Source organism: Pelophylax lessonae (assembly GCF_965119305.1).
Source record: "Pelophylax lessonae genome assembly, chromosome: 2".
NCBI classification, from domain to species: Eukaryota; Metazoa; Chordata; class Amphibia; order Anura; family Ranidae; genus Pelophylax; species Pelophylax lessonae.
In genome coordinates, this window is record NC_138769.1 from 727708587 (window position 1) to 727724592 (window position 16006).

At 42.0% G+C, this 16006-nt stretch overlaps 1 protein-coding gene across 1 annotated transcript; it reads right to left on the reverse strand.

Annotated features, from left to right (window-relative positions):
* Positions 1-14822: 14822 nt before the first annotated feature.
* On the reverse strand, positions 14823-15761 carry LOC309546164 (olfactory receptor 1G1-like; the record flags this gene model as incomplete). Its single annotated transcript, XM_082245704.1, has 1 exon — positions 14823-15761. One exon carries the CDS (start codon positions 15759-15761, stop codon positions 14823-14825), a length of 939 nt encoding a protein of 312 aa, XP_082101830.1.
* Positions 15762-16006: the final 245 nt, after the last annotated feature.

Consider the following 16006-nt stretch of genomic DNA (forward strand, 5'->3'; position numbering starts at 1 on the left):
ATGACAGCTCAGGAAAAATATTGCCTTGTGACACAATGGGTTTTGGGAATATTAGTTCATGTTTTAGTTTTCTGCCTACACTCAAGAAAATTTTGCACATCTGTTCTTCCATATACTGTATTTAAAGGGTTTCTGTAGCTTTTGAGGAAATTACAACAGTTACACTGACCCATCCAAAAGCCTATCCTTCCAGTCACCATTTAGAGACCTCTTCATACATGCAATTGAATTTCTACTTTATTCTTCTCAGTCTGTATCAGCTAACCCAGAGTTTACTCTCTATAATCCAGGTAGAGAGGGCTGAAGATGACAGACTCTGTCCCACATCTTGGTCCCTGCATAGGTGCCCACCCCTACTAGATGCTGCTGTAAATGCTGTACTGACCCATACAAGAGTCGTTTGGGTCTCCCCTACATGACTCTGCTGAACAGAACTAGGGGGGCCGCATTCACTGTGCTGTACGATAGCTGTTCAACACCATCCAACTCTATACACTGTGCTGTACATTCACTGCTTCATACCATCAAACTTTTATGATGTTGTGAACATTCTGTGCTTTGCAGCATCCCACTCTGTACACAGTGCTGTTCACACCATCCTACACTATACTCAGCTACACGTCATCCTACTCTATACACTGTGCTGTACATGCTTAGCTCCATGCCATCCGACTCTATACAGTGTTTTGCAACTTCTCTTTCCATGTATCTTTCTACTTTGTACACTGTGCTGTACATTTTCTTTTTAACACCATCCCACTCCATTCACCAGGAATCACTGAATGGCGGACCGCGGTCTGAGCCCGGACCAAGTGCCAGTCCTATCCGGACCATGTCCCCCCATTTATCAGCTGTGTGAGCTCTCCTGCGTCTTCCGCCTTGCCACTGCTGTCGTCCTCACAGCAAGCGGGGGCGAGAGGTGCTGCAGATCAGGACAAAGAGCGGGAGTCTTTTCAAATTAGCAGGCGGGTAATCACCCGCCTGTTAACATAGAAGGTTGGGCACTGATGTGGAGGTGCAGTTTGATGTAAGAGGCACTGGGATATAAGAGGCACTGTGATTAAAGTGGTACTGTGAAATAAAGGGGCACAGTGTTATAAAGGGCACTGCAACTTAAATGGGCACTCTAATGTGAATGGGGGACTGTGATGTAAAGGGGGTACATGGACACTGACGTAAAGGGAGAGACTGTGATGTTAAAGGGGGGTGTGATGTGAAAGGGGGGCTGAGGATGCTGATGTAAAGAAGGGGCTCTAATTTAAAGGGGCTATGATGTGAAGGGTAGGCTAAAGACACTGAGGTTTGGTGTGGTGTGTGTGTGTGTGTGGGGGGGGGGGGGATTTGTGGTGATATGTGATGTGTTATAGTGCAAACATGAGATGTGGACCTCTTCCAAAAGAAGGTTTTACTGACTGGACCTCCGTAAATTTTAATTCAAGACCCCTGCCATACACTGTACTCCGTACGTTCTCTTCTTCCTACCATCCATTCTGTGCACTGCAGAGACTGACATGGGGGAGCACACAGTGTACAGAGTCAAATTTGTTAGGGCTGCTGCTTCTTGCCTAAGAAGAGAACTACACTCTCTCCCATAGACCATTCTATTCTGTTAACGGTGCAAGACATTCGCCACCCTATCTCACACTGTACGTTGAACCTTACGATCTGCTGTACACCATCTGATGTTCACTGTCCCTTGTGACATGTTGGTCCTCTATAGTCATCTTTGGTAACACATCGGCAATCTCTTTCCTTCAATGATCTGTTAACATTTTCTTATGTAGAAAACCCCACTTTTGAGAGACACATGCAGCATATCACTCTAAGGCCTATTATTCCAAACTGAATTCTCCATTACAGAATTTCACTGCACATTTTCCAAATGGTTATCTGAATTAGTAATTGAAAGTTTCTCCCTAACACCATCCTAACAGCCGGGTTGGGACAGTCTCCAACAAGGTGGCTTTAAGCAACACAATGTCTGATGCTTTCTATAGACTTTTTTGGCGTGGTGCAGAGGGTGTCCCATTCAGCTGGATGACCATGGTGTTCTGTAGTCTGAAGCCAATGGGCTTCTGATTAATTTGCTGGAGTGTTGGAGATGTGACAAGTTAGTCCACCCTTTTATCTCTCCTCTTCTACAAGGCCATTGGACTTGAGGTATGAAGATCTTGCTGGTATGGCCTATGGCATCACAGATCACATTGAGGGTATTTGGCTCAATGAATATCAGGTAGGGGTATCATAGACTGGATAATTGTTTCATTATTTTGCTTAGCCCTGATTCTAGGGGATGGAGAAGGCAATGGGTCAACCCCCTGTTGTGTGTTTTTTTTTGGCCATCTGTGTCTCATTGTGGAGAAATAATTTGGGGAAAATCTCTGAAAAGTGAATAAAATGCCGTCTTAGACAGCTGTCATTAGAAAAAGTTTAAGATTTCCCCTTTATTCCTGTTATGGTGACAACCCAAACTTTTGGGATTTTCCTCACTTTAAGTCAGTGGTGTCAATGGTTGCCAGGTCAAAAAAGGGAGGGTGAACCTACCTAACTGGAACATAGAAAGCAAAAAACACCTGACAAGGTCCTAACCCTTCTATAGTTAAAACTTTGGAGTTCAAGATATCCCAGGTTTTGGTTAACTTAAGTTGGTATTAAACCCAAAAGCAAACATTTATTATATTTTAGCTTAAAGCAGTAGTAAAACGCAGTTGAAGAAAAAAAAAATCCTCTGCAAGTCATAAGGTGCTAGTATGCATCGCGTAATGAGAGACTTACCTCAAAACGAGGCCCTCCAGCACCTCGCTGTCACAGCTGAGAAGGCTTTCATCTTCCCCCTATCTTCTTTCCGGGTTTGCCGCCTCCGGCTACATGAGTGACTGGGGCCGCATTGACGTCCCTCCCATACAGGCTTTCATCTTCCCCCTATCTTCTTTCCGGGTTTGCCGCCTCCGGCTACATGAGTGACTGGGGCCGCATTGACGTCCCTCCCATACAGGCGCACGGGGGTCGCTGTTGACAGCACGGGCTCTGAAGGTCCGCCACAGAATGCCGGTGTTCTGCCGAAAACTCCAACTTGCCGAGTTCTCCAATTACATTATTTCCGCTGAGCATACACCAGAAATAATTGGAGATTTCGACCACTTGGTGTTTTCCCACAACACCAGCAGCCTAAACATTCCGGTAGATGCTATAATTAGCGCAGATTGTTAGTCCCCGCACTAGTAACCAAAAAAATGGCCGCCTCCAAGGCGGCAAAAACTAGCAGGCGGACTAACAATCTGCATTAATTATAGCATCTACTTGAATGTATAGGCTGCCGTTGATGTGTGAAAACACCAAGTGATCGCAATCCCCAAATATTCCTGGTGTACACTCACCAGAAATAATGGCATTGGAGATCTCGGCAAGTCGGAGTTTTTGGCAGAACACCGGACCTTCAGAGTGCATGCGCTGGTGACGTCAACGTCTGCATGAACTCGGAATATCTCCTAAACAGTGCAAGTTTAAGAGATATTCAGAGTACATACAGGTAAGCCTTATTATAGGCTTACCTGTAGGTATAAGTGGTATCTCTCTCTCTCTCTCAGCATGACGGTGGAGGACTATCGTTGGATACTATCTGGTTTTCTTAGTGTTCTATGGAGGATTGATTCATTCTCAAGACCTGGTTGTAGTTGATGTACCATTTTTTCCACACCATTTTGCAGTCAAGGCTGTTATTGTCTATGCCATAAGATATATACTACACTACTGCACCCTTTGTGGCATCCATTTTGCATCGCAAGTCATTCCACCATCATTGCTGGGGCTCTCAAGGTGACGTGACACATTTCTTTGCTGCCAAGTTGTCAAGGTCCGGATGAAGTGAATAAATTCAAAACGCATTGACCTCTTGGAACAATTAGCAAAGATATATTGACTGCTGCACCACATGGCGAATGTTATCGAATGAGAGCCGGTATCTTGTATTGCTATATATTAACCTTTATAAGGTAATTGCAGCATTGTTTTAACCACTTCCGCCCGCACTCTGCCGTTTACAGGCAAAGCGATGTTCCCTGGGGAGCCAGCGCGTGTGACCAGTGGCTCCGATGGCCGCCAGCCACTCGCAATCTCCCGCAGCAGAGGGAGAAAGACAGACGGCTGATGTAAACATAGCCGTCTGTCATTCTCACTGAAGTAAGCACAGAGGCTATGTGATCCTGCTATATAGGATTGCATGTCTCTGTGGTTACTTCACTAGACACGCCCCTTGACAGTTAGAATCATGCCCCTAGGGACAAACTTAACCCCTTGACCACCAATAAAGTTAACCCCTTCCCTGCCAGTGTCATTTTTACAGTAACAGTGCATATTTTTAGCACTGATTACTGTAGTAATGTCACTGGTACCCCCAAAAGTGTCAAAAATGTCAGTCAGGGGTCCACCGCAATGTCGGAGTCCCGCAAAAGAAATCGCAGATCGCCGCCATTACGAGTTTAAAAAAAAAAAAAAAAACAATAAAAATGACATAAATCTTTCCTGTAGTTAGTAAACGCAATAACTTTTTCGCAAACCATCAAAATACACTTATTGCTATTTTTTTTTTTTTTTACCAAAAATATGTAGCAGAAAACAAATTGGCCTAAAATGTTAAAAAAATTTGATTTTTATATTTTTTTTTTTAGAATTTCATATAAAAAAATGTGAAAAATATTGTTATTTTTTCAAAATTGTCGCTCTTTTTTTGTTTATAGCGCAAAAAAATAAAAATCGCACAGGTAATCAAATACCACCAAAAGAAAGCTCTGTTTGTGGGAACAAAAGGACGTCAATTTCATTTTGGTACAGGGTTGCATGACCGCGCAATTGTCTGTTAAAGTCACACAGTGCCAAATCGCAAAATAGGGCCTGGTCATTGAGCAGCTAAATCTCCGGGGGCTAAAGTGGTTAAATAAACAACACTTCTTTATCCTTGGCAGTCTTCACTATGGGATTTTGTTTATTTATCTATGTTCGAGTATATGGATTCCCACACCTGCAGTTTGCCTTTCCATCCATGACATCCATCTGCCCGTTCTGAGCGTATCTGACCATTATAATTTATGGTCTTGGAATTTGGTAAGAGGGGCATGTTGGTGGTGGCTGGTGATGGTGATTTCCACTTCTGATCTTCAATCATATCCCATCGTTATTATTGTATTTCCCCAATTCATTGGACTTTATATGGATTTGCACTTTCTATAGATTTATTTTGTAGTGTTTGCACATTATACAATACTTTATTATTAGTTATCAATCAGCGCGTTGTTAGCGCGTTAGCACTGCTTTATTATGTTTCATCGAATTATTTGACTGGTATCACAGTTTTATAAGTGGCTGCTTTCTTATTTTTTGAGTGTGGATATGTTTTATTTTATTTTTAGTCTCAGTCCAGTAACAGCTTCCTCCCTCCTTCATATAGAAATAAATATAACACCTATGTGCTATGAAATAACTTCAACCATTAAAAAAAAGAACAACGTTAAAAAAAAATGGATACAAAGGGGACAATACCCGAGACCAACCTCCCAATGGGGTCAAGGGAAATGGGGAAGGGGAAGGACTGGAATAGGGACTTTCTCGGTACTGTATTGAACAAGTAATCAAGAAATAAAATGCAAAGATTTTTTATTGAAATATGCAATCTAAAAACAATGAAAAAACATGTTACACAAAGGTACTGTATTGGAGCTTGTTGAACAGTTATATGAGCACAAATGCGGTTTTGTTAATCCAAAGATGGATTTTCAAACTTCCGGATGTGTGTGTATCTCGACATGTTTCCTGGCGAACCACTTCTTCAGGAGTATTTTTACACACTATGCTCTATTCTAATAATGATAAACAATCAATTAGTATACATATATAATATATACAAGATGGTTTCCCATATGTATATATATATATAATATATTATATATGTATACTAATTGATTGTTTATCATTATTAGAATAGAGCATAGTGTGTAAAAATACTCCTGAAGAAGTGGTTCGCCACGAAACATGTCGAGATACACACACATCCGGAAGTTTGAAAATCCATCTTTGGATTAACAAAAACACATTTGTGCTCATATAACTGTTCAACAAGCTCCAATACAGTACCTTTGTGTAACATGTTTTTTCATTTTTTTTAGATTGCATATTTCAATAAAAAATCTTTGCATTTTATTTCTTGATTACTTGTTCAATACAGTATCGAGAAAGTCCCTATTCCAGTCCTTCCCCTTCCCCATTTCCCTTGACCCCATTGGGAGGTTGGTTTTGGGTATTGTCCCCTTTGTATGTTTGATCTTTAAGGAATGCTGGTACCAACAATCATTTGATTTCACCACAGGCTTTCCATTTAACTTAAAAAAAAATGATATTATTATCTTGTTCTTGTGTAGGTGAATACAGAACTTCCTCATCCTTTGGATTCCACCAATATCTCTACAAAACTGGTGACAGGGTTTATCATCTTTGGCTTTCCCAGTTTTCAAAGTTTCAGTACTCTTCTTTTTTGTGTTTTTCTCTTTATCTACCTTTTCACTATCACCGGAAATGGCACCATATTTCTCCTCATTGTTCTGGAGAAAAAACTTCACACTCCAATGTATTTTTTTGTCAGCAACCTCTCGTTCTTGGACATGAGTTCCACTACTGTGACCGTCCCCAAGATGCTTGCCAAGTTCTCAATGCACAATCATGAGATTGCTTATGTGGCCTGCTTCCTCCAGATGTATTTCTTTATCTCTTGTCAAGCAGTTGAGTGTCTTCTCCTGACTGCCATGGCCTATGATCGCTATATGGCCATCTGTTCTCCACTCCATTACCATAACATCATGGTCAGACAGCTGTATATTTCTCTAGCTGTGGCATCGTGGACAATAGGCTTAGCTTATCCAATTGCAACAGCCATACTGGCTTTTAGGTTGCCCTTTTGTGGCCCAAATATCATTCACCATTATTACTGTGATCACCCACCGTTGCTTCAGTTAGCTTGTGCCGACACCTCGCTCAATGTGGCGATAGGTTCGTCTCTTGGTGCCATTATACTTCTGTTATGCTTCTCTCTAATTGTGACGTCTTATGTTCATATCATCATGTCTGTGCTCAAGATAGCATCATCCAAAGGGCGTAAGAAAACGTTTTCCACCTGTGCCTCCCATTTTGTGGTGGTGAATATGTTCTTCCTGCCTTTGATCTTCATGTATGTTCGTCCAACTGCTTCATACTCGGCTGATATTGACTCTCTGGTGGCTATGTTGTACACAGTATTAACACCTATGCTAAACCCTGTGGTGTATAGCTTACGGAATAAAGATATTAAAAATGCTTTCAGAAAACAAATATGTTGTACCTAAAATGTAATTTCAAGTCAATACAAAAGAGGTATATTTGGAATTTTGATAAAGCTGAAACCTCCCCACAGATAAGACTTGAGATGAGTATATTTATAAAAACAGTTTTATTACAGCAAATTCATTAAAAAAATACAACTGGGGAATCATTCTCCCTCATAAATTGATCAAGAAAAGTGTATAGAAAATACTGTACATAAAATACACTAACTAGGAGGGAAGGTGATTATATCAATCCAACGCGTTTCACAGGTAAAGCTTCCTCAGGGGTGGAGGGTGTTGTTGAATATGAGAAGATAGAAGGAATAAAAAGAGATAATATTATTCCAAATACTATATGTGCATATAACTCGTGTTAATACATGAATGTGCATCGATCACTTACAAATAATTATCTGCAAAAGGGTGGGGGGGGGATATGTGCTCTGAGCTGGTAAGGACCTGAAGATATTGGCTGTGGGATAGTTTGTGTATTTTATGTGCAGTATTTTGTATACACTTCTCTTGATCAAATTATGAGGAAGGTTGATGCTGAATGGTGACTAAACTTTATATCTACTATGTTTATGCTACATGCTTTTTTAGGGTAATGATTCCCCAGTGTTACTTTTTAATGAATTTTCTGTAATAAAATTGTTTTTATAAATATACTCTTCTAAAATATTATCTGTGGGGAGGTTTCAGCACCATCAAAATCCCACACATTCTTCTTTTTGTATTCTCTTGTTACAAATTACAATACTGGAATGCGGAGCTATGTCGTACAGTTGGACCTGACTACACTATATTGTCAAAAGTATTGGGACGCCTGCCTTTACACGCACATGAACTTTTTTTTTGTTTCAATATGTTTATTAGAAATATTTTGCAATGAGGTACAACAATGCCTAAACATAGGCAACAGTAATTCAAACAGAAAGTACAGCAAAGTCAATGAGTGCATAAACCAATTGCCATGCAGAACATTACAATACAATGAAGGGTTTAAGGGCATGCAGAGTAAAACTCAGACACCAAAAATAGCTATATTCCTTGGCTGAAAGTCCATACATGCCCTTCTCCCACATCAGCAATTCCAACCTTATAGGGTCCCAGAAGTCTAGGGGAACCCAAAGACAGGGGTGGGGCAGCCCAAGAGAACCACCGCTCCAAAGAAATTTCGGTAGAGGCAGAATAATAAAGGGATAGAAAAGAAGAGAAGAAAGGAAGGGGGGAGAGAGAAAAAAAAAACGCAGACATTGCTCGACGCACATGAACTTAGTCCGTAGAGTTCATCATTGAGTTGGCCCACCCTTTGCAGCTATAACAGCTTCAACTCTTCTGGGGAGGCTGTCCACAAGGTTTAGGAGTGTGTCTATGGGATTGTTTGACCATTCTTCTGGAAACGCATTTGTGGGGTCGGGCACTTTTTGGACAAGAAGGCCTGGCTCGCAGTCTCCACTCTAATTGATCCCAAAGGTGTTCTTCGGGTTGGGGGCAGGCCAGTCAAGTTCCTCCACCCAAAACTTGCTTATCCATGTCTTTATGGACCTTGCTTTGTGCACTGGTCCAAATTATTTGGTGGAGGGGAGGATTATGGTGTAGAGTTGTTTTTCAGGGGTTGGGCTTGGCCCCTTAGTTCCATTGAAGAGAACTCCTAAGGCATCAGCATACCAAGACATTTTGGACAATTTCATGCTCCCAACTTTGTGGGAACAGTTTGGGGATGGCCCCTTCCTGATCTAACATGACTGCACACCAGTGCACAAAGCAAGGTCCATAAAGACATGAATGAGCAAGTTTGGGGTGGAGGAACTTGACTCACCTGACCTCAACTCGATAGAACACCTTTGAGATGAATTAGAGCAGAGACTGTGAACCAGGCCTTCCAACATCAGTGCCTGACCTCACAAATGAGCTTTTGAAAGAATGGTCAAACATTCCCATAGGCCCACTCCTAAACCTTGTATTCATGTTACAGCATTGAAGAAATTATACTTTGCTACAATGTAAAGTAGTGAGTGTACAGCTTGTATAACAGTGTAAATTTGCTGTCTCCTCAAAATAACTCAACACACAGCCATTAATGTCTAAACTGCTGGCAACAAAAGTGAGTGCACCCCTAAGTCAAAATGCCCCAATTGGGCCCAAAGTGTCAGTATTTTGTGGGACCATCATTATTTTCCAGCACTGCCTTAACCCTCTTGGGCATGGAATTCACCAGAGCTTCACAGGTTGCCACTGGAGTCCTCTTCCAATCCTCCATGACGACATCACAGAGCTGGTGGATGTTAGAGACCTTGCACTCCTTCATCTTCTGTTTGAGGATGCCCAGCAGATTCTCAATAGAGTTTAGGTCTAGAGACTTGCTTGGCCAGTCCATCACCTTTACCCTCAGCTCCTTTAGCAAGGCAGTGGTCATCTTAGAGATGTGTTTGGGGTCGTTATCATGTTGGAATACTGCCCTGCGGCCCAGTCTCCGAAGGGAGGGGATCATACTCTGCTTCAGTATGTCACAGTACATGTTGGCATTCATAGCTCCCTCAATGAACTGTAGCTCCCCAGTTCCGGCAGCACTCATGCAGCCCCAGACCACGACACTCCCATCACCATGCTTGACTGTAGGCAAGAGACACTTGTCTTTGTACTCCTCACCTGGTTGCTGCCACACACTCTTGACAGCATCTGAACCAAATAAGTTTATCTTGGTCTCATCAGACCACAGGACATGGTTCCAGTAATCCATGTCCTTAGTCTGCTTGTCTTCAGCAGACTGTTTGTGGGCTTTCTTGTGCATCATCTTTAGAAGAGACTTCCTTCTGGGACGACAGTCACGCAGACCAATTTGATGCAGTGTGCGGTGTATGGTCTGAGCACTGACAGGCTGACCCCCCACCCCTTCTACCTCTGCAGCAACGTTGGCAGAACTGATACATATATTTCCCAAAGATAACCTCAGGATATGACACTGAGCACGTGCACTCAACTTCTTTTGTCGATCATGGCGAGGCCTGTTCTGAGTGGAACCTGTCCTGTTAAACCGCTGTATGGTCTTGGCCACCATGCTGCAGCTCAGTTTCAGGGTCTTGGCAATCTTCTTATAGCCTAGGCCATCTTTATGTGGAGCAACAATTCTTTTTTTCAGATACTCAGAGAGTTCTTTGCCATGAGGTGCCATATTGAACTTCCAGTGACCAGTATGAGAGAGTGAGAGTGATAACACCAAATTTAACACACCTGCTCCCCATTCACATCTGAGACCTTGTAACACCAACGAGTCACATGACACAGAGGAGGGAAATGGCTAATTGGGCCCAATTTGGACATTTTCACTTAGGGGTGTACTCAGTTTTGTTGCCAGCAGTTTAGACATTAATGGCTGTGTGTTGAGTTATTTTGAGGTGACAGCAAACTTACACTGTTATACAAGCTGTACACTCACTACTTTACATTGTAGCAAAGTGTCATTTCTTCAGTGTTGTCACATGAAAAGATATAATGAAATATTAACATAATTGTGAGGGGTGTACTTACCTTTGTGAGATTCTGTGTGTGTATATATATATATATATATATATATATACAGTGTTTATGCTTTGGGTTTTTTTACTTTTTATTTAGTATACCTTTTGATACTCATTTTCTATTGCAGTCTAGTAAGGGCGTTTTGGATGGTGTTGTCATTAGTTGCAGAGCCAACTTACACTCCGGACTAATGAGGAGCTTTTGGGCCTTGAGTTGAGGGTTTGAGTATCTCCTCTTCTGCACAGTGAAAGGGGGGTACACAGGGAGAGGGGGGGATCAGACAAACAAAGGGTTGGGGGGCACACCCTGAACATGCCTTTCTAAAGCTGGTGCTACTATAAAAACCAATATACATATATAACTACAGAGGATAGCGCACACATACAAAATAAATGACTATTAAATATAAAGGCGATCAAAATGAGTAAAATGGGGGATTAAGTCCCACCATATGGCCATATCGTGCTCAAGCCCACCACTTCGTCAAAGTACCCCATTATCAGTGGGTCTTTTTTGGATGGTGTAGGACCCACAGACAATGGGGTACTTTGACGTAATGGTAGACTTGAGCACGATATGGCCATATGGTGGGAGTGGGACTAAATCCCCATTCTTACTCATTTTGATTGCCTTTATATTTGATAGTCATTTATTTTGCATCTGTGCGCTATCCTCTGTATGGGGGGATCAGAATCAGAAGCAGGCAGAGCAGGGAGGTGGATCAATGTTGGGGAACGATGCCTTGTGTCTGTGTCTCTCTCTGCAGCAGCTGAAATCTGGCAGGACGGGAGGGAACTGGCTTTCAGCTGCTGCAGAGAGCCACATAGAGCATCATTCTGTAATTGCCCCTCCTCCCAACCGCACTGATTACCCGTGCTGTTGGGGCCCCCCTGTATGCCTGGGCTCCCTACAGGAGGACTGGTGGTCCCCCCTTATCAGCGGTCCTGCCCACACGCTATCTAGCTCTAAAGGTAAATAAAAGGCACCAAAGGAAGAATTGCTGCATACGCCAAAATGACAAATTCCTATGTCAGATAAATAGATAATGTAAGGGCAAAGGTGCTGCGCTATTCTGAGGTAGTAAATATATATGTGAATGAATCTATTGAAGTGACAAGTGCTGTACTATTCAATAAATATATAAATAAATCAATGAAAGTAGCAAAGTGTTGCAGTCGCCAATAAATAAATAAAACTACCAAGGTAGTACAGATGAATAAATAGTGTAAAAACAAAGGTGCTGCGCTTTCTTGAAGTAATAAATATGTGAATAGATCTATCAAATTGACATAGTGCTGCAGGACATAAATCTATCAAAGTGGCAAAGTGCTGCAGTATCCAATATATAAATAAATAACTCTATCAAGGTGGCACAGTGGTGTGGCATCCAGTAAATGGATATAAATGTTTAAAAATATTTTGAAAAATAGGTGAAAATAATCAATATGACACTAATAAAAACCAGTGCATTGGTGCAAGCATAAATGAAAACACCAATAATTAATACATAAAATCTTCATCTTGTGACAATAGATGTGATAAACCACAGTTCCTACGTGGATGCTGAGTAGCAGCAAAGCACAGAGGCTCTTAACTGTATAACCAAAACAGTCAATCAGGGTGAATACAGAACCTATCTGGTGAAGAGCCTCACAGGGCTCTAATCAGATAAATCAAAATAAAAGCACATGTAGTCTCTGTTGCATGAAGAAGCCTCATCCCGGCAGGGGATGGGAGAAAGCAGAAGACTAAAACAATAGATGAATCCAGCAATCGGTATGTCCGGCTGGCTTGTCCTCCGGCAACACTTCCGTATCAGTCAGCTGCCCAAAGAGTGTCGTCACCGTCATGTGACTTCTTCAGGGGATGTGCATCCCTTGAGGGAGGCACATGACGGTGACGACACGAGTTGGGCTTCTCCTCCGGCAATACTTCCATATCAGTCAGCTGCCCAACGCATTTTGTCACCGTCATGTGACTTCTTCGGGGGATATCCCCTGAAGAAGTCACATGACGGTGACGACACGCGTTGGGCTTGTCCTCCGGCAACGCTTCCGTATCAGTCAGCTGCCCAAAGCGTGTCGTCACCGTCATGTGACTTCTTCAGGGGATGTGCATCTCCTGAAGAAGTCACATGACGGTGGCGACATGCGTTGGGCTTGTCCTCTGGCAACACTTCCGTATCAGTCGGCTGCCCAACGCGTGTCGTCACCGTCATGTGACTTCTTCCGGGGATTGCTGGATTTTTACATGTGAGTGCTATATTGCATTTTTCTTAATAAATATACCTAAATACTACACTATTGGAGCCTCCTCCTATTCACCCCCTTGCAAGTCACCTTTCTAGGACCATTCATAAACGTCAGGAACAGGGAGGATACCGGTGTCTGTTGACTGCCACCGTGAGCCCTAAGAAACATCCTGGCACGAACTACAGGACCTGGATACAGCGGAGTTACCATCCCTCTGGCTTCCCATGCTGTAACCTTGCAGCTGTGAGGTAAGGATTTAGTGCAGCCGGAACCACAGAGGATTACTTCAATGTACTAGTCATCTATTGTTTTAGTCTTCTGCTTTCTCCCATCGCCTGCCAGGATGAGGCTTCTTCATGCAACAGAGACTACATGTGCTTTTATTTTGATTTATCTGATTAGAGCCCTGTGAGGCTCTCCACCAGATAGGTTCTGTATTCACCCTGATTGACTTTTTTGGTTAATACAGTTAAGAGCCTCTGTGCTTTGCTGCTACTCAGCATCCACATAGGAACTGTGGTTTATCACATCTATTGTCACAAGATGAAGATTTAATTTATTAATTATCGGTGTTTTAATTTATGCTTGCACCAATGCACTGGTTTTTATTAGTGTCATATTGATTATTTTCACCTATTTTTCAAAATACCCCCCGCGCGTCCGCCGGGCACTCGCGATTGTCCGTTACAGCGGGAGAAAGGCAGGTGGCTAATGTAAACAAAGCCGCCTGTCATTCTCCCCTGTGTAAGAATGGAGATCATGTAGCATAAAACAAATTGGCCTAAAATGTTAAAAAATTTTGATTTTTACATTTTTTTGGGGGGGGAATTTCATATGAAAAAAATGTGAAAAATATTGTTATTTTTGCAAAATTGACGCTATTTTTTTGTTTATAGCGCATGATCAAAAAATCGCACAGGTGATCAAATACCACCAAAAGAAAGCTCTGTTTGTGGGGAAAAAAGGACGTCAAATTCGTTTAGGTACAGCGTCGCACGACCGCGCAATTGTCCGTTAAAGTCAAGCAGTGCCGAATCGCAAAATAGGCCCTGGTCAGGAAGGGGGTAAAATCTTCCGGGGCTTAAGTGGTTAATATGTCAATTTCTCTACTGCCATCTAGTTTATAATCCTGGTATTTCTCACTTGTAAGACTAAGCTATCAATTGAAGAGTTTATTGTAATAGTCACTGCCGGAAAAGAATGATAAACCACATTTGTTAACAAAAATATGTTAGGTTCCAAAGAAGACCCTTGTCTGATTTTATTTCTCAATTTACTTGACTGTAAAAATACACATTACACAGGTAACTGGAACTGGCAAGTCGTACAGTATCTCACAGAAGTGAGAACACCCCTCACATTTTTGTAAATGTTTTATTATATATCTTCATGTGACAAAGAGGTTTGGTTGGATGGAGATCTTTGAGTTTTGGTGGTAATTGCCATGTCCATTTCAAAGCACAACGCGAGCTTTGACTGGAGGCACGGTTCCAGCTAACAAGTTGGGGATGTATGTAGTCCAGCATTGTGGTGGAAGGAATGTTTCAGTCTGGGATTATAGAAGGCATCTCACCAACGTAAAGAGGAAAGCAATAATAGTAAATTCAAGGTCCTACTCAGAGATAATGAACAACACGTATTAAACACGTATAATGGCCAAAAAGTAATCTCAATATATCACAAAACATGAGCAAAAGGTTTATTAGGGTAATCTATGAGAAAAACATTGCATGATGAGTTTCTTCAGAGCCTGTCTCACATCTTGATTCCTTAGGCTGTAAATAAAAGGATTCAGCATAGGCGTAATGATGGTGTAAGCCATGCTAACAATGCGATCATACTGGGAAGAGTAATTAGAGGGAGGACGGAAGTAAATGGAAATGTCGGTACCATAGAACAGGGAAATAACCATGAGATGAGAAGAACAGGAGGAAAAGGCTTTGCTCCGGCTACTGCTGGTCTTCATTTTCACTACAGCCCATCCAATGAACACATAGGAGGTGAGTATGAAAAGAAAAGGGAGTATAACAACCATAGAACCTTCAGTGTATATTAAGAGCTCAGCTAGTGTAGTACTGGAGCAGGACAGCTTGATGAGGGGGGTCATGTCACAGAAGAAGTGGGGGATCAGTCTGTTCTCACAGTAAGTTAACTGTGACAAAATATAAGTGTGCAACAATGAATGTAGAGATCCTGCCACCCAACAGATAATAGCCAACATGACCATTACTTTATCATTCATTAGCAATATGTAGCGTAAGGGGTTACAGATAGCCAAATATCGATCAAATGCCATGATGGCTAGAAGAAGACTCTCAGTCGTACCCAGAAACAGGAAGGAGAACATCTGAAAGAAACAGCCAAAGAAAGAGATAGAGGCTCCACCATAAAGGATGAAGGACAGAAGCTTGGGAACCGTCACTGAAGAGAAAGAGACGTCCACTGCAGACAGGTTACCTAAGAAAAAGTACATTGGTGTGTGCAATTGTGGAGAAAGTTTAATAGAACTTAGTAAGAGTAAGTTAGCAGTCCATGTGAGGGTGTAGATGACCAGAAGAGCGGAGAAGAAGGCACCATGGTTGTAGTGAAGGTCTGAGAAGCCCAGAAGGAAAAAGCCGGAGGTATGATTTACTTTTTCCATCTTATGTCATCTAGAAATTACCATGTTCAGCTAAAATGTCACCATGATGATCTACAAGTACATATTGAATTTTTACAAATGTGTTCTCCCCAACATCTTAGGCGATAATGGATATGAGACGGGCAACAAAAATGGTGGAAGGTCTGAGGGATAAAACGTACAGACGTCAGGAACTTAATATGTACAGTCCGGAGGAAAGAAGGCAGAGGATGGATGTGCCTAAAACCTTTAGATACAGTATCTCA